General features: G+C 39.3%; 1 protein-coding gene across 2 annotated transcripts in view; it reads left to right on the top strand.

Moving 5' to 3' along the window:
- The window catches only part of FSTL5 (follistatin like 5), a 1,228,096-nt gene that overhangs the window by 668,847 nt on the left and 536,974 nt on the right, over positions 1-22,275 (top strand). For both annotated transcript variants that reach the window (XM_077279443.1, XM_077279444.1), the window contains one exon: positions 16,106-16,302. In XM_077279443.1, coding sequence (XP_077135558.1) covers positions 16,106-16,302 — 197 coding nt within the window. The remainder of the gene's footprint in view (positions 1-16,105; positions 16,303-22,275) is intronic.

Genomic DNA, 22,275 nt, shown 5'->3' with positions numbered 1-22,275 from the left:
GAAAAATTGGACCACAAAAGTTGTTGTTCAATTTGTCCTGAGTACGCTGATTTCCCATATTATGGGGGTAAACTACTGTTTGGGCACATGGCAGAGCTCGGAAGGGAAGTAGTGCCATTTGACTTTTCAATGCAAAATTGGCTGGAATTGAGATCGGAAACAGCCTAAACAGTGGAAACCCCCCCACAATTGCCCCCATTTTGGAAAAGAAAAACCCCTAAGGAACCTATCTAGATGTGTGGTGAGCACTTTGAATTGTTTCACTAAAGATTAGAATGTAGAGCCGTGAAAATTAAAAAAATCTTTTTTTTTTCCACAAAATGATCTTTTAGCCCTCAATTTTTAATTTTCCCAAGTGTAACAGGAGACATTGGACCCCAAAAGTTGTTGTACAATTTGTCCTGAGTACACTGATACCCCAAGTGTGGGGTGAACCACCGTTTGGGCGCATGGCAGAACTCAGAAGGGAAGGAGCGCTGTTTTGGAAGGAAGACTTTGATGGAATGGTCTGCGGGCGTCATGTTGCGTTTGCAGAGCCCCTGATGTACCTAAACAGTAGAAACTCCCACAATTGACTCCATATTGGAAACTAGACACCCCAAAGATCTTATCTAGATGTGTTGTGAGAACTTTGAACCCCCAAGTGTTTCGCTAAAGTTTATAACGCAAGCCATGAATACAAAAAATATATTTTCTTCCACAAAAATGATATTTTAGCCCCCAAATTTTTATTTTCCCAAGGGTAACAGGACAAATTGGACCACACAAGTTGTTGTCCAATTTGTTCTGAGTACGCTGATACCCCATATGTGGGGGAACCACTGTTTGGGCACACGGCAGAGCTCGTAAGGAAAGGAGCGCCGTTTGGAATGCAGACTTAGATGGATTGGTCTGCAGGCAGAGCCCCTGATGTACCTAAACAGTAGAAACCTTCCACAAGTGACCCCATATTGGAAACTAGACCCCCCAAGAAACGTTACTAGATGTGTTGTGAGAACTTTGAACTCCCAAGTGTTTCACTACAGTTTAAAACAGAGCCGTGAAAATAAAAAATCTTTTTTTTCCACAAAAATTATTTTTTAGCCCCGGTTTTGTATTTTACCAAGGGTAATGGGAGAAATTGGATCCCAAAAGCTGTTGTACAATTTGTCCTGAGTATGCTGATACCCCATATGTTGGGATAAACCCTTGTTTGGGCGCACGGGAGAGCTCAGAAGGGAAGGAGCATTGTTTTACTTTTTCAACGCAGAATTGGCTGGAATGGAGATCAGACGCCATGTCGCGTTTGGAGAGCCCCTGATGTGCCTAAACAATGGAAACCCCCCAATTCTAACTGAAACCCTAACCCAAACACACCTATAACCCTAATCCCAACCATAATTGTCACCACACTCCTTAACCTAATCCTAATCCTAATCTGAACCATAAATGTAATCCAAACCCTAACTTTAGCCCCAACCCTAACCCTAACTTTAGCCCCAACTGTAACTCTAACCCTAACCCCAACCCTAACCCCAATCCTAACCCCAACCCTAACCATAACCCCAACCCAACTTTAGCCCCTAACCCTAACTTTACCTCCAACTCTAACCCTAACTTTAGCCCCAACCCTAACCCTAACCGTATCTTTAGCCCCAACCCTAACCCTAACTTTAGCCCCAATTCTAACCCTAACTTTAGCCCCAACCCTAACCCTAATGGGAAAATGGAAATACATATTTTATTTTTTATTCTCCACATTTTGAGAGCTATAATTTATCCATATTTTGGCCCACAGAGTCATGTGAGGTCTTGTTTTTGCGGGACAAGTTGATGTTTTTATTAGTACCATTTTCAGGCACATAACATTTTTTGATCGCTCTTTATTCTGATTTTTGTGAGGCAGAATGAGCAAAAACCAGCAATTCCGGAATTTCTTTTAGGGGGGGCGTTAATACCATTCTGCGTGTGGTAAAATTGATAAAGCAGCTTTATTATTCGGGTTAGTACGCTTACAGTGATACCTCATTTATATTTTTTTTATGTTTTGGCGCTTTTACACAATAAAACTATTTTATATTAAAAATAATTGTTTTTGCATCGCTTTATTCTGAGAGCTATAACTTTTTTATTTTTCTGCTGCTGATGCTGTATGGCAGCTTTTTTTTTGCGGGACAAGATTACATTTTCATCGGTATCATGGTTTTTTATATCCATCTTTTTTATCACATTTTATTGCACTTTTTGTTCGGCGGTATGATAATAAAGCGTTGTTTTTTGCCTCATTTTTTTTGCAGTGTTCACTGAAGGGGTTAACTAGTGGGATAGTTTTATAGAACGGGTCGTTATGGATGCGGCGATACCTAATATGTGTATTTTTATTGTTTTTTTATTTACATAAATAAATGGATTTATTGGAAAATATTTATTTATTTACTTTTCTCTTTTTTGGGGGATTTTTTTTTTTACATTCTGTTTTTTTACACTTAATAACATTGTCCCAGGGGGGGACATCGCTGTATTTCATCAGATCGCTGATCTGATACTTTACATAGCACTGTGTCAGATCAGCAATCTGACAGACAGTGCAGGAGGCTTTCCGGTGCCTGCTCTGAGCAGGCCCAGGCAAACCACCTCAGTGAAGGACCCGGAAGGAGCCCCATGGCCATTTTGGATCTGGGGACTCCTTCCAGAACACCGGAACACCGTGATCGCATCGCATTGTTCCGGTGGGAGAGCGCAGGGAGCCCCTGTCCCTGCGTGATGCCTCTCTATGTCTCTCTCACCACTGACAGTGGCATCAGAGGGGTTAAATGCCCACAATTGGCACTAGCACCGATCGTGGGCATTGCTGCTGGGTGTCAGCTGTCACATACAGCTGACACCCGCACGCAATCGCCACGGTGCTCACTGTGAGACCGCGAGATCGTGCCGCCGTACTAGTACTGCGGTTTGTGGGAACTCAGTTCCCGCAGAGCAGTACTAGTATGGCGCATGTCGGGAAGGGGTTAATGTCTGATTCCTAATGTTCATGAATTATATTTCTGTTAGCCACAATGTGGTAGCCACAGTCATCATGAATGCCATGGTGTGAGTGAACCATTTTTCAAAACCAAAAAGAACAACCCTTCACATAAGGCCAAATTATGTTAAAAAAAAAAAAAATATATATATATATATATATATATATATATATATATATATATATATATATATATATATATATCTTTATTGAAATACATAAAACGATTAAAAAACAGGGCAAATACCACAAGTACAGAAGAAATGGTGGGGCACCGACAGACCCGCCCACAACACAAACGGGGTATATCATGAAATACAAAAAAATATATATGTGTCAAATGTGTCAGTGTTACAGGAAGTATATAAAATAATTTGCCTGAAAATGCAGATCAGGATACATAGTAACAAAAAATAAACCAAAATCTAGTGATGAAATAAAGATACATCAGTAAGTGTCTCTTTATTTCATCGCTAGATTTCATCTGATCATGCTCTGCGCAAGACCAACAACTTTCCTTGCTCTGGTGACCCGGATGTCATCATGACAACATCTCCTCACCATTGGCAACGATCGGGACCCCTGTCACGCCGCGGGGTCTCCGATCCAAAGGAAAAGTTGTTGTCAGCCCTGCGCCGGCTTCCGGAATGCTGCGATCGTGTTCGATCACAGTATGTCGGGGGTTAAAGTGCTGGGAACGGTCTGTGTGTGACCACTCCTGGAACCTAGTGTTGGGTGCCAGCTGTCAGAATCAGCTGACACCCGGTGGTAATCTCCCGTGCTCCCCCCGTGAGTGCGACTGATCACCCAGATGTAATATTCCATCCATGGTCAAATTGGCCCAGGTCACATGGACGGAATATTACGTCTGATGTCAGAAAGGGGTTAATGATAACATTTTGGTGTGTATAAGATCTTTTGATCGCCCGTTATTGCATTTTAATACAATCTTGCGGCCAACAAAAAAAGTAATTCTGGCATTTTGACTTTTTCTCATTACGCCGTTTAATGATCGGATTAATTCTTTTTTTATATTGATATATTAGGCAATTGTGAATGTGGCGACACCAAATATGTGTATGTTTGATTTTTTTTTCTATTTTATTTTGAATGGGGCAAAAGGGGGATGATTTGAACTTTTATATTTTTTTATTTTTTTAATACTTTTAAAAACATTTTTTCCTTTACTTTTGGCATGCTTCAATAGTCTCCATGGGAGACTAGAAGCTGAAATAGCTGGATTTGCTCTGCTACATACAGGCGATCATCAGATCGCCTGTATGTAGCACAATTGCTGACTTGCTATGAGGTTCGCTCATCTCTGACATACCCCCGCCCGGCATCCCACTTTCCATTGTATCAGCATCCTGGATGCTGATACAGTTGAAAGCAATGATGAAAGAATGGACCGTCAGCTTCCTCCTTCATCATTTTCCCCCTGTGTCAGAGCGCTGACATCTCATCGCTGTTGGCATCATGATGTCACTAAATTGCACCAGCTGTGCTGAGAAGTGCAAAGCTGCAGAGAATAGAGTAGAGTGCAAATGAGTAGAAGTATTTATTTTTCATTATTAATGAGTACATTGTGGCACGCATTATATTATATGGAAGGCTATGTTGGGCTTATTATATTATGTGGAAGGATGTGGGTCCCATTATATTATATGGAAGGCTATGTGGGGCTTATTGTATTATGTGGAAGGCTGTTAGGGTCCCATTATATTATATGGAAGGCTATGTTGGGCCCATTATATCATATGGAAGGCTATGTGGGGCTTATTATATTATTTGGAAGGCTGTATGAGTCCCATTATATTATATGGAAGGCTGTGTTGGGTCCATTATATTATATGGAAGGTTATGTGGGGCCCATTTTATTATATGGAAGGCTATGTAGGGCCAATTATACTACATGGAAGGCTATATATCCTACAAAAAGGGAATGGAGTCAAAGATCCCCCAATTATAATAAAAAGTGATCACAGACATATATAGATATATAACTAGCTGAAGAGCCCGGCGTTGCCTGGGCATAGTAAATATCTGTGGTTATTTATAGCACCCCACTTCTCTTATTTTCCCATCACGCCTCTCTTTTTCCCCCTCACATCTTTCATTTTCTCCCTCACATCTTGCATTTTCCCCCTCACTCCTCTATTTCCCCCCTAACACTTGTCATTTCGACCTCACATCTGTCATTTTCCGATCACTCCAGTATTTTCCCTCACTCCTCTCATTTTGCACTCACACCTTTTCATTTTCACCTCACACCTCTCATTTTCACCTCACACCTCTCATTTTCCCCTCAGTATATACATGTTTTTCATCTCCCTTATATAGCGTATAAACCTGTATGTCATTTCCTGTATATAGTATACACCTGTATGTCATCTCCCCTGTATATAGTATATACCTGTATGTCATCTCCCCTGTAAATAGTATATACCTGCTGTATGACATCTCCTCCTGTATATTGTATGTACCTATGTGTCATCTCCTCCTGTATATAGTATATACCTGTATGCCATCTTTTCTGTATAAAGTATATACCTGTATGTCATCTCCTCCTATATATAGTATATACCTGTATGTCATCTCCTGTATATAGTATATACCTGTATGTCATCTCCTCCTGTTTATAGTATATACCTGTGTGTCATCTCCCCTGTATATAGTATGTACCTGTATGTCATCTCCTCCTGTATAGACCTCATTCACACGTTATTTGGTCAGTATTTTTACCTCAGTATTTGAAAACTAAATTGGCAGCCTGATAAATCCCCATCCAACAGGAAGCCCTCCCCCCTGGCAGTATATATTAGCTCACACATACACAAAATAAAACACAGGTCATGTGACTGACAGCTGCCGTATTTCCTATATGGTACATTTGTTGCTCTTGTAGTTTGTCTGCTTATTAATCAGATTTTTATTTTTGAAGGATAATACCAGACTTTTGTGTGTTTTAGGGTGAATTTCATGTGTCAAGTTGTGTGTTGAGTTGCGTGTGGCGACATGCATGTAGCGACTTTTGTGAGATGAGTTTTGTGTGGCGACATGCGTGTAGCAACTTTTTGTGTGTCAAGTTGCATGTGACATGTTAGTGTAGCAAGTTGTGTGCAGCAAGTTTTGCGAATGGCGAGTTTTGCGCATGGTGAGTTTTATGTGTGGTGCGTTTTGAGTATGTGCAACTTTTGTGTGAGGCAACTTTTGCATGTGTTGCAACTTTTGTGCATGTGGCAATTTTTCCGCGTGTGCAAGTTTTGCGTGTGGCAAGATTTCCATGAGGTTAGTTTTGCACGTGTGGTGAGTTTTCCATGAGGTGAGTTTTGCGTGAGCCTAGTTTTGCATGTGGCGAGTTTTGCATGTGGCGAATTTTGCGCATGACGAGTTTTGAGCTGTGACTTTTGTGTTTCGACTTTTATGTGGTGAGGTTGGTGTATGTGTGGTGAAATGTGTGCTGAGGGTGGTATATGTGTTCAAGCACGTGGTAGTGTGTGGTGCATTTTGTGTGTGTGTTCATATCCCTGTGTGTGGTGAGTAGTGTTGAGCGATACCTTCCGATATTTGAAAGTATCGGTATCGAATTGGATCGGCCGATATCCAAAAAATATCAGATATCGCCGATACCGATACCCGATACCAATACAAGTCAATGGGACACAAATATCGGAAGTGATCCTGGATGGTTCCCAGGGTTTGAAGGAGAGGAAACTCTCCTTCAGGCCCTGGGATCCATATTCATGTAAAAAATATAATTTAAAGAGTTTTCTGTATTTTCATGACTATGAAAATTGTACATTCACACTGAAGGCATCAAAACTATGAATTAGCACATGTGGAATTATAGACTTAACAAAAAAGTGTGAAACAACTGAAATTATGTCTTATATTTTACTTTCTACAAAGTAGCCACCTTTTGCTTTGATGAGTGCTTTGCACACGCTTGGCATTCTCTTGATGAGCTTCAAGAGGTAGTCCTGGACACATCTGTGTGTGGTGGCTCTTGAAGCAATGACTCCAGCAGCAGTCCACTCCTGGTGAATCTCCCACAAATTTTTGAATGGCCTTTTCTTAATAATCCTTTCATGGCTGCCATAATCCCGGTTGCTTGTGCACCTTTTTTACCATACTTTTTCCTTCCACTCAACTTTCCATTAATATGCTTGGATACAGCACTTTGTGAACATCCAGCTTCTTTAGCAATGAAGTTTTGTGGCTTACACTCCATGTAGAGTGTGTCAATGACTGCCTTCTGGACATCTGTCAAGTCCGCAGTCTTCCCCATGATTATGGAGCTTACTGAAACAGACTAAGTGACCTTTTTAAACGCTTGGGAAGCCTTTGCAGGTGTTTTTTGTTAATTATTCAAATTTACTGAGATAATGTTTTTTGGGTTTTCATTGGCTTCCAGACATAATCATCAACATTAACAGAAATAAACACTTGAAATACATCACTCTGTTTGTAAAGACTGTATATGAGTTTCACTTTTTGTAATGAAAAACTGAAATAAATTAACTTTGTGATGATATTTTAATTTTGTGAGAAGCACCTGTATGTATTTATATATAGAGTATAGGAGTGCTATTAGGATTCTGGACAAAAAGCATGTAAGGTGGGTGCTCTAATATATTATTTTAATATGCGTTAGTAATACATAATATTTCTTATCATGAAATTTCAATACTTGTAGACTGAGTTAATAAATATTAATATTTTTTAATTAAGAAGCAAAGCTTAGATACATTTTCAAAAGGTTTTAGTCAATTCCCTTTGTTATCTGTATTAAAATACCCAAACAAATCTGTCAACTTTTAATTAATATATATTGGATTAGAATTTGAACAAGTTGTGGAAAGACACAATAAGAGTTATTGGATCTTTTTGGTAATTGTAATATTTCATGTCAGGTTTCTGCTAATAAGTGGGTCTTTTCAAAGTTATACAATGAACACTTGTAATTATTCCTTGCTTTCTATTGAAATCCATGTACTGTACAAGCAGCTTGTCCTGCTTTTGTGTCTAAAGAATAGATCTATAAGGATAAACTGATTTATCTTATGAAATTTTCTGTTAGGCTCATAATTGTATAATATCAAGTTGAAAAAGAATACTGTGCTGTGCAAAAATAATATTAAAAAAACATTGTTAATTCAAAATAATAAATGGAAAAGAAAAGTGAATTACATTTAAAATAATAGATAAAAATGGTTTTAATCTGTATATAAACGTAATTGAAAAAAATGATTCAGAGTAGCAGAAATAATTGGTCGTGTGTAAATTCACCAAATTTAATGTCAATACTAGTTCACGACTAATAATGGTTTCTAAGGAAAATTAAGTATAGTCTCATATTTTATTAATTTAAAATTGAAACCATTCATGTATAACTGTAACTTCAGAACTTGCTACAGAACGTCTGTGTCTAATACAGCTCCCTCCCTTTTACCATGTACATAGAACTTTATGAGCAACAACTGTTATCTCATGTCTTAGTACTGAGAATATCTTTAACCAATGAAGTCAGAGTAGACATGTGGATTGTGGGTGAATGTTCAGTCTGGGAGGAGAAATAAGCATATTTCTCTTAATAAAAATATTACAAGTTTCTTATGTTCACTAGTACCAGTTTTGAAAAAAAAAAAAACTGACAGTTAATCTTTCAAGACAGAGTAATTTTTAACTTTTAGGCATATACAAGTTGTTTGAAATGTAACTTGAAGCTCTTTAACCCAAAATCTTAGTCCTTAAATGAGTGTTGAAGATATATACAGTGCTGTGCAAAAGGCTTGGGCAGGTATGCTAAAATTACTGCAAAGTAGGAATACTTTAAAAAAAAGAAGTATTAATAGTTTACATTTTGTTGATTTGCAAATTGCCTCTTCAGAGAAAAAGAGGAATTGAACTCTATAGCACCACCTGTTGGAAGTAGCGATCCTATACGTCACAATCAAGCCTTTAACGAGTCTTGCAATATGACTTAGGATGAGAGCCAAATCAGTATCTCAATTCGCAGACATGGTGTTTCGGGCTGTTGGCCCTCGTCAGTGCGAAGCATGAGAACTGATTTGGCTAGGTGAGAGGCTCTGGACTGAGGTCTAAGAGGTAAGGTTTCTCAAGCCAGAGTTGGTATGTCACTCTCCACAAGGAGAAACCTTTTGTTGATAGACATAAATAAAGTCAATGAACCATTGAAAAACTTAAATCAAATCAATATTTGGTGTAATCACCCATTTCCTTCAAAATAGCACTATTTTTTCTGAGTACACTTGCACACAGATTTTGAAGGGACTTGGTAGGCAGGTTGCTGCAAACAATTTGGAAAAGTAATCACAGATCTTCTGTAGATGTAGGCTTGGACAAATCCTTCGGTTTCTTAATTTAATCTTAGACATCAGCATTGGACAATCCAAGAGATAATGTTGAGTCGGGATCTGTAGGATGATAACATCACTCCCAGGATTCCATGTTCTTCTTTACTCTTAAGATATTTCATAATGACATTAGCTGACTGTTGGAAGTCATTGTCCTGCTTCATAATAAATTTGGAGCAAATGAGGCTCCTTCCTGGTGGAATTACATGGTATTTTTATTCAGCGATCCAGGTCCTCAGCAAATAAACTGTTTTCTGTTAAAGCCAAATATTTCACATTTTGACTCGTCAGTCTAGAGCAAATGCTGCATTCTTTTTTTATATCCTAGTATATATGTTTTTATGCATACTCGCTTAGTCTTATTTCCATGTCAGAGATATGGCTTTTTCTTCCATTAAGACCTCTTCTGGCCTGGGTTCTCCAAACAGTATATGAGTATATCTGAGTTCTACTGGTTTATTCTTGAAACTTTTGAGCTTATGACACTGCTGGACATTTCCCAAGTTCAAAGGGAAGTAAACATGCTTTGTATCTGATCTGTTGCATTACATTTTCTTGGCGTACCACAGCATTCACGATCCTCAATGTTGCCATTTTCCTGGTGCTTCTTCAAAAGAGCTTGAATAGCAAATCTTGAAACTCCAGCTTGAGTTGAAATCTTTGCCTGAGAGAAATCTTACTGATGTAGTAGAACTATGTTGTACCTTCTTGTTGTGCTTTGTCATCATGTACTTTCTGTGACATGACTGACACATAAATTATAAATATATATATACATATGTTTGCAAGCTAAAAAATACAGCAGCAGTTTGAAATCACTAAAATGTATGCAAATTTTTAAAATATGAAACTTCGACTGCATTACTACTATATAGAATGTACTTAAAAAATAAAGGTATCTAGCACACAAAGTGGCCAGCCACTGTCACTGTTATCTGCATCCCCAAGATGCAGACAGCAGTAAATACATACGTGGAGGAGCCAGCTCCATCTTCCACCATTCCACCAATCAGTGTGTGAGAAAGTTGACAAAATTACATCATTTCATCGTACTGCTGCTGAGACTCAGTGTCCCGGAGACAGGAGCATAGCATCGGGGGAACGGGAACGAGTTGAGTATGTTATTTTTTTCATGTGCTTAGGATATTTGTATATATATAGGAGGCCAGGTGGGGCTCACACTGTATATATGGAGGCTATGTGGGGCTCACACTGTATATATGGAGGCTTATTGAGGCTCATACTGTACATACTGAGGCGGTGTGAGGCACATGCTGTATATAAAAAGCTGTATGGAGCCTCATGTTGTATATAAGAGACTATGTGAGGGCTCATGTTGTATGTGGGGGCTCACATTGTATGTAGGAAGGTTATGTAGGAACTCAAGATGTATGTAAGAGGGATATGTGGGGCTCATGCTGTATATTTGAGGCTATGTGGGGGCACATACTTTATATAGGGGGCTATGTTGGGCCTTATATTGAATATAGGAGGCTGTGCAGGGGCTCACACTGAATGTAGGAGGCAATGTGGTGGCTCATACTGTACATAGTAGGCTATGTGGGGCTCATACTGTATACAGAGGCTATGTTGAAGATCATATTGTATAGAGGGGCTGTGTGTGGGCTCATACAGTATTTAGGGGGATGTCAGCATGCTTAATACTGCTCAATATTAAGTGACACAATTAATATAAATCTAAATAATTAAAATTAATATGTTAATATTGATATTGAGCTGAATTAATTTCAGCCTATTGGTTCAGCCCTCTGCAACAGTCACAGTCTCTAATGTGCTCTTTGGGAAAAATATTTTTTTTCTGCTCTGCTGGGATAAAAGTCTACAACCTTAAAGGGCAGATAGGATCCAATGCTAATTAAAACTAGCCTTAGGGTTTTGAGAGCAGTGCTCAGTTAAATATAGAGCACTCTAAATCCACTATTTATGAAAAAGAGGAAGGTAGCTCTCCAAAATGAAAGTACAAATTATAGCAAACTTTCATTGGCCATGTGTGTAAATAAAAGTGCACTATATTATACACTACTTATTTGGAGTGTTGCCTTCCATGTTTGGATTTATGTCACAGAGGCTTGGTATGTGTCTTTGGGGTCTGGCACTCAAATGTGTTGGATGTGCTGTGCTGTTTTTAGCCATTATAGTAATAATAATAATCTTCATTTTTATATAGTGCTAACATATTCCGCAGCGCTTTACAGTTTGCACACATTGCACACATTATGAGGAAAGTTGGATGTCAAGTCAATCACGGATGCTTTCCCACTTTGTGCTTGTGCAATTACACTGATTCTATACACCTCATGCTGCATATAGGAAAATTAAACAATTTCACATTCAGAATGGCCCAATAAATTAAAAGGAAGATCCGCAGAAAGCATGTAAACATACCAAAGTGTTGAGCAGACTGAGCCTATTTAGCACCACTATTTTAAAACATTAAACTCTGTATTTATGTACGCTTTGCAGTTTTATTTTACTTTGATTCATCATCATTGAGTCACTCTAAACATCACTCTACAGCATGCACCTGACTATCAATGCAATCCACTCTCAAGCTTTGCTTAGAATGTCTACCCTAGTTTTCATGAAAAATGTTTGCATTTTTAATTGCATTTGCAGATTATTATCAATGATGGCAGTGTTCCTAATTTTCACACGTCTGTAAAATATTATTTTCTGCTACTACTTCATCATGAAACAATGTGGAGGGAGGAATGTGTAATGCAAAGAAATACATGTATAGGTTATATCTGTTCTTTTAAATTCTTCTATAAAAAAAATTAAAAATTCAGAAGGCCAACTCATTCAACTTAATGACACTTCTTTCTAGAAACTGTAGTACATACAGTACATATAATACAGCATCAAGACTAGGCTGCATAAAACACATAAATATTTCACCTAAAGTATTATGACAAGTTTTTCCAAAAATGTTTTATAGTGTTACTTGCTTGTCTATTTGGAGAGATTGTCTTCCCTAAACAATTTTTTTTTCACATGCTCAAAAATGTAATAAAGGAAACCAATTTGAAACTCTTCTTCTGAATGACCATTGTTGGCCATGCATTTCATGGGTGATTTATAGCAGTATTTTAGTAAGGAAAATTAACACTTAAAACCTGCTATAATTAGTTTTTTTATGCATCTAATGGGGTCTGTCAGCACAAAATGACTGTTTAAACCAAGCTCAGCAACTATGAGCAGGACAAAATAGTTCAGAGCACCTTTTCACTTGCATGCCTTCCATCCATCTAACCCCTTGTCTACATCCTGTAAGTCCAGATCTATCAATCAAGGAAGATCAGGGTTGGATGGATGGATGGACAATTCATGTGAACCCCTTTCTGACATCTGACATACTATCCCGTCGAGGTGGTATGGGCCCATATGACCACCAACGGGATAGTACGTTATCACCGATGCCAAGGGCTGGGGCCAGGTGTCAGCTGACTATTGCAGCTGACATCTGGCACATTAACTCATGGAACACTGCAATCAAACATGATCGCAGCATTCCAGCAGCATAGGGAAGCATCGTGCAGGGAGGGGGCTCCCTGCGTGCTTCCCTGAGACCCTGGGACCAAAGCGATGTGATCGTGTTGCTCCAAGTGTCTCCTCCGTCCTCCTCCCTGAAGGTTCCGGATCCAAAATGGCCACGGGGCTCCTTCTGGGTCCTGCAGGGAGGCAGCTTGCCAGCAAGCCTCCTGCAGTGCCTGTTAGATTGCTGATCTGACACAGTGCACTGCAGTGTCAGATCAGCGGTCTGGCACTATATAGTCATGTCCCCACTGGGACAAAGTAAAGAAGTAAAAAAAAATATTTACATGTGTAAAAAAAAAAAGAAATCCTAAATAAAGAAAAAAAATATTGTTCCAATAAATACATTTCTTTATCTAAATAAAAAAAAAAATAAAAGTACACATATTTAGTATTGTCACATCTGTAATGACTCGACCTATAAAGCTGTCCCACTAGTTAACCCCTTCAGTGAACACTGTAAAAAAAAACAAGGCAAAAACAACGCTTTATTATCATACTGCCAAACAAAATGTGGAATAACACGCGATCAAAAAGAGGGATATAAAAAAATGGTACCACCGAAAACGTAACCTTGTCCAGCAAAAAACAAGCTGCCATACAGCGTCATCAGCAAAAAAATAAAAAAAATGATAGTCCTCAGAATAAAGCGATGCAAAAATAATTATTTTTTATATAAAATAGTTTTTATCGTATAAAAGCACCAAAACATAAAAGTTCTATAAATGAGGTATCGCTGTAACCGTACTGACCCGAAGAATAAAACTGCTTTATCAATTTTACCAAACATGGAATGGTATAAACGCCCCCCAAAAGAAATTCATGAATTGCTGGTTTTTGGTCATTCTGCCTCACAAAAATAAGAATAAAAAGAGATCAAAAAATGTCACTTGCCCGAAAATGTTACCAATAAAAACGTCAACTTGTCCCGCAAAAAACAAGATTTCACATGACTGTGGACCAAAATATGGGAAAATTATAGCTCTCAAAATGTGGAGACGCAAAATCAATTTTTTGCAATAAAAGGCGTCTTTTAGTGTGTTACAGCTGCCAATCATAAAAATCCACTAAAAACCCGCTATAAATAGTAACTCAAACCCCACTTCATCCCCCACTTAGTTAGGGAAAAATAATAAAATAAAAAAAATATTTATTTCCATTTTCCCATTAGGGTTGGGGCTAAAGTTAGAGGCGTATTCGGGTTAGGGGTGTGGTTAGGGTTATGGTTAGGGTTGGGATTAGGGTTAGGGGTGTGTTTAGATTAGGGTTTCAGTTAGAATTGGGGGTTTCCACAGTTTAGGCACATCAGGGGATCTCCAAACGCAACATGGTGTCCGATCTCAATTCCAGCCAATTTTGCATTGAAAAGTCAAATGGCACTCTTTCCCTTCCGAGCTCTGCCATGTGCCCAAACAGTGGTTTACCCCTACATATGGGGTATCAGCTGTTATGACCCCAATGGCAGAGGGTCTCAGGAATAAATACCAAGTCTGCAAACACAAAAAACCAGCTCATAGGGCAGTGGTAACTGGGCTGACCATATATCTAATCCTAGCACCACAAATAGCAGTAGCCGGGGAACGTGCCTACGTTGGTTCTAGACGTCTCGCGCCAGCCGGAGAACTAACTAACCCTAGAAGGGAAAAGAAAGACCTTTCTTGCCTCCAGAGAAAAGACCCCAAAAGTTGGAAACAAGCCCCCAACAAATAATAACGGTGAGGTAAGAGGAAAAGACAAACATAAGAATGAGCTAGGTATTTAGCAAAGAGAGGCCCACTAGCTAATAGCAGAATATAGTAAGATGACTTATATGGTCAGCAAAAACCCTATTAAAATATCCACGCTGGATATTCAAGAACCCCCGAACCGACTAACGGCCGGGGGGAGAACACCAGCCCCCTAGAGCTTCCAGCAAGGTCAGAACTCACATTTAGTACAAGCTGGACAAAAATAGAAGCAAAGCAAATAACCCAAAAAACAAAGAAGCAAGACTTAGCTTAATTTTGAAAGAACCAGGACCAGCAGACAGGAGCAACAGAAGGATCTGATTACAACGATGCCCGGCACTGGACTAAGGATCCAGGAAGTTTATATAGCGACACCCCTGGACTAACGGCCCAGGTGAGTGCCAAACTGAAGAAAGACAATCCCAGAGTCATATCACTAGTGACCACAAGAGGGAGCCAAAAAGTCTAATTCACAACAATCAGCGTACTCAGGACAAATTTTACAACAACGTTTTGGGTCCAGTTTCTCCTGCTACCCTTGGTAAAATAAAACAAATTGGAGCTGAAGTAAATTTTTTGTGAAGAAAAGTTAAATGTTCATTTTTTGTTAAACATTCCAAAGATTCCTGTGAAACACCTGAAGGGTTAATAAACTTTCTGAATGTGGTTTTGAGCACCTTGAGGGGTGCAGTTTTTAGAATGGTGTCACACTTTGGTATTTTCTATCATATAGACCCCTCAAAGTGACTTCAAATGTGATGTGGTCCCTAAAAAAATGGTGCTGTAAAAATGAGAAATTGCTGGTCAAATTTTAACCCTTATAACTCCCTAACAAAAAAAAATGTTGGTTCCAAAATTGTTTTCATGTAAAGTAGGCATGTGGGAGATGTTACTTATTAAGTATTTTTTGTGATATATCTCAGTGGTTTAAGGGCATAAAAATTCAAAGTTGGAAAATTGAAAAATTTTCAACATTTTCGCCAAATTTCCATTATTTTCACAAATAAACACAGGTAATATCAAATAAATTTTACCACTAACATGAAATACAATATGTCTTGAGAAAACAATGTCAGCATCATCGGGATCCATTGAAGCGTTCCAGAGTTATAACTTCATAAAGGGACAGTGGTCAAAATTGTAAAAATTGGCCTGGTCATTAACGTGCAAACCACCCTTGGGGGTAAAGGGGTTAAGCAAATTTTCAGAGCCCTTCAATGTACACCTTAGTTTTGAAATATAAATATTGCATGGATGTGCTGTTGGTTTTGTATTAACCAATGATGTTTGGCTTCTTACAGCCATTTTGTACAGCATTCTAATTTTTCTTGGAGTTCAGTTTTTCTAAGTAATCACATTCATTATTTTAAGACATTGATGAATAAAATAAATTTCACGCATATAGAATGAATTATCAGTCAGCTGATGATTTTTTATCTTTGCAGGAGACAAGTGTAAAGCCACAGAATACAGCAAGATGAAGAATGCATTATTGGAGTCACAGAACCAGAGAAATATCAGAAAGGAAACTGAGAAGGAAAATCTGGACACATTTGCTCTAAAGAAAACATTGGCTGACCAAATGTTTAAGTATTTTGATGAAGATAGCAATGGATTGGTGGATGCTAATGAAATATCGCAGGTATTACAGGTTGCATAATTCTGTTACACAAATTATGATCCAAAACTTTATTTGTCCTTCTTAGGCTACTTTCACAATAGCGTCGTGCTCTGCACGTCGCTATGCAACGTTGCGGTGCACCGACGCTAGCTGTGGAAGCGCCGCACAACGGGGGCAGTGGATGCTGTTTTTCAACGCATCCGCTGCCCCATTGTGAGGTGCGGGTAGGCGGAGGTGGAGTTCCGGCTGCGCATGCGCGGTCGGAAAAGATGGGAATGACGCACCAAAAAACGTTACAAGCATCATTTTTTGGTGGCGATGGTCTGACGCAACACGACGCAACCGTCGCACGACGGTTGCGATGTGTGGCAATGCGTCACACTGCGTCATTAATAAAAGTCTATGGAGAAAAAACGCATTCTGCAAGCATTTTTGCAGGATGCGTTTTTTCCCCAAAGCGACGCATAGCGACGTGCAGTGCACGACGCTAGTGTGAAAGTAGCCTAAGCCAACATTCAAGAATATAGTATTCTACAAATCGTCTTCTCAATTCATTGATTTCTGGGAATTTCAGAAAAACATGTTAGATATTATTCTAATCAAATATGATCAGTAATTTTAATCTTATCTGTACCAGGAAACATAAAGTGTGTTTTTCACAATTATTACCCTATACTCAAAGGTAATCTATTAATAACTTTATACCTCCTCCAAGAATATATGGACAGGTATGATTAGAACATACAAGAAATATGATATTTGTATACCCCAAAAGTGTTTTTTTCAGTGCTAACAAACCCTGTTCTGCAAATATATGCTAAAGAGTAGAGATGAGTAAATAAGGCCATGTTCACACACTGTGTTTTAGCTGCGTTGTATTTCTTTAGGCAAAACCTGTTCTCTTGGCAGTAAAGAAGCTGCTTACAAAAAGTTGTTTTTTTTAATGTCTGTTATGCATGCTGATAAAGTTTAGTGATCCCCAAAAAACACTATGCAAATTCATTAATATTTTTACACCCAAAACACATAAAAACCTAATGCCTGCATTTTTTGCTGTGTGTTTGCTACATTGTAGCACTTTCTATGGATGAAAAAAAGCTGCGAAACTGCTGAAAGAAGTGACCTGTGCAGTTTGCAAAAACGCAGCATTTTTCCAAATCAGTCAGAAAAAAACTCAATGTGTGTATGGGATTTCTAAAATCTCATAGCTTTTGCTAGTAATGGAAAATGCAGCTTAAAATTACCATTAAAAATGCAGCAAAAGAAAAGCAAAAATGCAACATGTGAACATAGCCTAATGCAGATTGTCCCTTGTGGATTGGACAAGATGGTAGCATGAAAAGAAACTCACCTCTCCAGCCCCTCCGCTCCTCACTGCCACCCACCCTATGTTCATCTCATTTTCTAGTCAGTGTCGGCAGAAGTGATTTCCCCAGATCTTCATTACTGAGCTAAGGCTTCCATGTTCTGTGTGTGTATCTGCAAATGGTCAAGAGCTACGTTGAGACATATGATGTCACCATGTGTGCCACAACCTTGGCGGGCACCCTCCTGGGCCTAGCAAACCTGGAAGACTTGGAATAGCAACCAAAGATCAGGGCATTTTACTGCTGCCAATGCTGATCCAAAGATGCGACACGGACCTGTTGGGTGGTGGTGAGAAACAGAGGGATCAGTATGTGAGAAGTGAGGTGGGTGTAATAATTTTTATTATTTTTATTATTTTTTTAGAAATCATGTTTATCATGAACTGAGGTCTAGAGAAATCCCAGAGCATAATAAAAGACATTAAATTCACAGAGAATACTAATTAAACTTCCAGGGATTAAATGAGCAAACAGGGCAAATTTGAGTTTTGCATTATGCTTGATCCACTCATCTCTTCTAAAGAGGATGAAAGTGCATTGGGGGCATTTCGGCATGTAATTTGCATCAACCTTCATCATTACGCCCTGCCTGTCACCACCCTCTTCTCAGTTGTCAGCTTTGCTCTATGCTATGTTAGATGTTTAAAGTTTGACTTTATATTTACTCCTGTAAATTCTAGCTATAAGGAAATGTCTCCATCCTGTAGAGATTTTATGCTGCATAACCAGGTATAAGAACGTTAGGGGCTGATTTTCAAGAGTTTTAATTAAGCTCATAAAACAATGTTAATGCTTGAGGAGTTTAGACAGCAAAAATGATAAAATGATGATACAACAAAAATTATTCTTGTCTCTAATCTACAGAATGTTGTGATGACTTTTGAACAGCATGATATAAAATATCAACAGCTACAAGTAATTACTTGTTTATCAGATTCATTTTGGTACATAGGCTTAAAACTGACCCTTTCACAAATCATGTAAATTAGTTAAAATATAAGAAGTTAATAATATAACGTAAATATTAACCCCTTCACCACATGTCGTGTGTCTCCCTTTGATGTGGGCTCTGGTGCTGAACATACATCTTTCCTGGCATATGTCAGCAGTTTTGAACAGCTGGCATGTTTCCCTAATAGCCACAGGTGGAGTCGTGATCCACCCGCGGCTGTTAATATGTTAAATGCCGCTGTCAATCTCTGACAGCGGCATTTATGTGATAGCGCCGGAAGTGCATCACTAATCCAGCCCATTGGCGCCCGTGTCACATGACCGCCGGCCGCCTATAGGTTGGCATGACAACCTGGGGTCTGCAGCAGACGCCTGTAGTTGTCATTGCCGGATTGCTATGACCGCTGCCCAGTGGACAGCGCTCATTGCAAGTGAGCATTTCTGCCACACTCAGCCATTGTGATCATTGCCTGTGTGTAGCAGAGGTGATCAGAAGATTGCAGCTTCTAGTCTCCCATGGAGACTATTGAAGCAAGTGGAAAGTAAAAAAAGTTTTAAAATAATTAAAAAAATTATAAAATGTAAAATTTCAAATCACCGCCATTCACCCCATTCAAAATAAACCAATAAAAAATATACATATTTGGAATCACAGCATTCAGAATCACCAAATCTATCAAGATATAAAAAGAATTAATCCAATTGGTAAACGGCATAGCGAAAAAAAAAGTAAAAAACCCCAGAATTACAGTCTTTTCGTTGAGGCAACATTGCATTAAAATGCAATAGCGAGTGATTAAAAGGTCATATCCACACCCATATGGTATCAATAAAAACATCAGCTCGGCACACAAAAAAAAGCCCACACCCAGCCCCAGATCATGGAAAATGGAGACGCTACGAGTCTCAGAAAATGATGCAATTTTTTTTAAAACAAATTTTGATTTTTTTTTTTCAGCACTTAAATAAAAAGGAACCTATATTTGTTTGGTATCAACAAACTCATAATGACCTTGAGAATCATAATGGCAGGTCAGTTTTAGCATTGGGTGAACATGGTGAAAAAAAACCAAAAGACAGTTGTGGAATTGCCCTTTTTTTGCTATTTCCCCCCACTTGGAATTTTTTTCTGTTTGCCAGTACACTATATGGTAAAACCAATGGTGTTGTTCAAAAATACAACTTATCCCACAATAGACAAGCCCTTTCATGGCCATATTGATGGAAAAATAAAAAAGTTTTGGCCCTGGGAAGAAGGGGAGCAAAAAACAGAAACTCAAAAACAAAAAAGGGCTGCGGTGTGAAGGGGTTAAATGGAGCAAAGTTATTAAAAAAAACAAATGCAATTAAAAAATTTTTAAAAGATGTGCAAGTACACAAATGGTGTTTGATTGAAAAATATTATATGCCTGCCTTGTTTTTATGGGTTTGTCCCTTTTCAAACAATTTCTATCCCTGATGCAGTTTGCTAAAAAATAATAAACTGTACTGTACTCACCTCCCTCAGATCCACCCACTAATCTCCACCGCTGCTCCTAGTGTCTAGCATTGGCTGCGGCACTCAAGTCATTCCTGTCCACACAGCAGTCAGTGAGATGAGCTCAGCAGTTATGAGCAGGACGTTCCATCTACAAGGACAGCGAAGCTGAGCTCATGGATTGGCTACCATGCTGTCAGTGCGACATCAGTGCCGCAGCCAATGTCAGTCCCTGGGAGTGGTGGCGGAGAATCGCTGGTGGACCAGTGGAGAAGGTGAATACATGGTTTGTTATGCAACCAGAGCACAAATTTGGCTAAAAATATAAAACCCCTTTAATGCTTTGGCATCACAGCTAGTTTTAGACTTTATGATTAGGGTTGAGCAAAACGGATCGTTCATTTTCATAAGTCGCCGACTTTTGGTAAAGTCGGCGTCTCATGAAACCCGACCCGATCCCTGTGTGGGGTCGGCCATGCGGTACGCGATCTTGGCGCCAAAGTCGCGTTTCGGATGACGCGTTTAGCGCCATTTTTACAGCCAATGACGGAGCGTGGGCAGAGTGATGACATAGGGGTTAGGGCGTGCACGCCTATCATCATTTTATCGCTTGTGCGCAGTAGCGATTTGGAATGTGTAAAACGAAATTTTCTGTGCTGGGATGGAGGGGGAGAGAGAGAGAGAGAGGAGAAAAAAAAAAAAATTATATATAAATTATCCCCATTGACGTGCATAGGGTTTCGTGTTCCGGCCGATCCTCGACTTTGCGCAGTAATCGGCCGATTTCACCCGACTCAACTTTTCAAACAGTCGGATTTCGTGAAACATGTCTCGACCCTAAAAAAGTCAAGGTCGCTCAACCCTATTTATGATAAAACATCTTTATTTAGGAGCCATAATTTTTTTTATTTTTTTGTCAACATAACCAAATGACAGCATGTTTTCTCAGGATGAGTTGTAATTGTCAGTGGAATTAGTGGAGTTCTTTTGGGGTACACACAACTTATTGACAAACTTTTATTAACTCTATTGGAAGGAGGATAAACAGATCAGCAATTCTGCCTCAGTTTTTTTTTTTTACGTTTTAAGTAGTGTTGAGCATTCCGATACCGCAAGTATCGGGTATCGGCCGATATTTGCTGTATCGGAATTCCGATACCGAGATCCGATATTTTTGTGGTATCGGTATCGAAACAACATTAATGTGTAAAATAAAGAATTAAAATAAAAAATATTGCTAGACTCACCTCTCCGACGCAGCCTGGACCTCACCGAGGGAACCGGCAGCATTGTTTGCTTAAAATTCGCGCGTTTCCTTCCTTACGTGAAGTCCCGGCTTGTGATTGGTCGCGACGCGACCAATCACAGCAAGCCGTGACGTAATTTCAGGTCCTTCAGGATTTTAAAATTACGTTCCGGCTTTGTGATTGGTCGCGTCGCGGTCACGTGGGCGACGCGACCAATCACAAGCCGTGACGTCACGGGAGGCAGGACAAGCGCGCATTTTAAAATGCGCGCGTGTCCAGCCTCCCGTGACGTCACGGCTTGTGATTGGTCGCGTCGCCCACGTGACCGCGACGCGACCAATCACAAAGCCGGAACGTAATTTTAAAATCCTGAAGGACCTGAAATTACGTCACGGCTTGCTGTGATTGGTCGCGTCGCGGCCACATGGGCAGCACGCGACCAATCACAAGCCGGGACTTCACGTAAGGAAGGAAACGCGCGAATTTTAAGCAAACAACACTGCCGGTTCCCTCGGTGAGGTCCAGGCTGCGTCGGAGAGGTGAGTATAGCAATATTTTTTATTTTAATTCTTTCTTTTACACATTAATATGGATCCCAGGGCCTGAAGGAGAGTTTCCTCTCCTTCAGACCCTGGGAACCATCAGGAATACCGTCCGATACTTGAGTCCCATTGACTTGTATTGGTATCGGGTATCGGTATCGGATTGGATCTGATACTTTGCCGGTATCGGCCGATACTTTCCGATACCGATACTTTCAAGTATCGGACGGTATCGCTCAACACTAGTTTTAAGCTTTACTGTCTGCACAATGCTGCTGCATTAATAAAATGTTAGCTATATTCTGCAGGTCAATACAAATATCAAATGCATCGTTTTTTTTTCATTTTGTACAATAAATACATACATTTTAAAAGAAAAAAAACACTTGTTTTTGTGTCACCATATTCTG

The sequence above is a fragment of the Ranitomeya variabilis genome, chromosome 1, assembly GCF_051348905.1.
Source record: "Ranitomeya variabilis isolate aRanVar5 chromosome 1, aRanVar5.hap1, whole genome shotgun sequence".
Classification (NCBI taxonomy): domain Eukaryota; kingdom Metazoa; phylum Chordata; class Amphibia; order Anura; family Dendrobatidae; genus Ranitomeya; species Ranitomeya variabilis.
The sequence above is the reverse complement of the archived record's forward strand: the minus strand, read 5'-3'. Positions and strand labels throughout refer to the sequence as shown.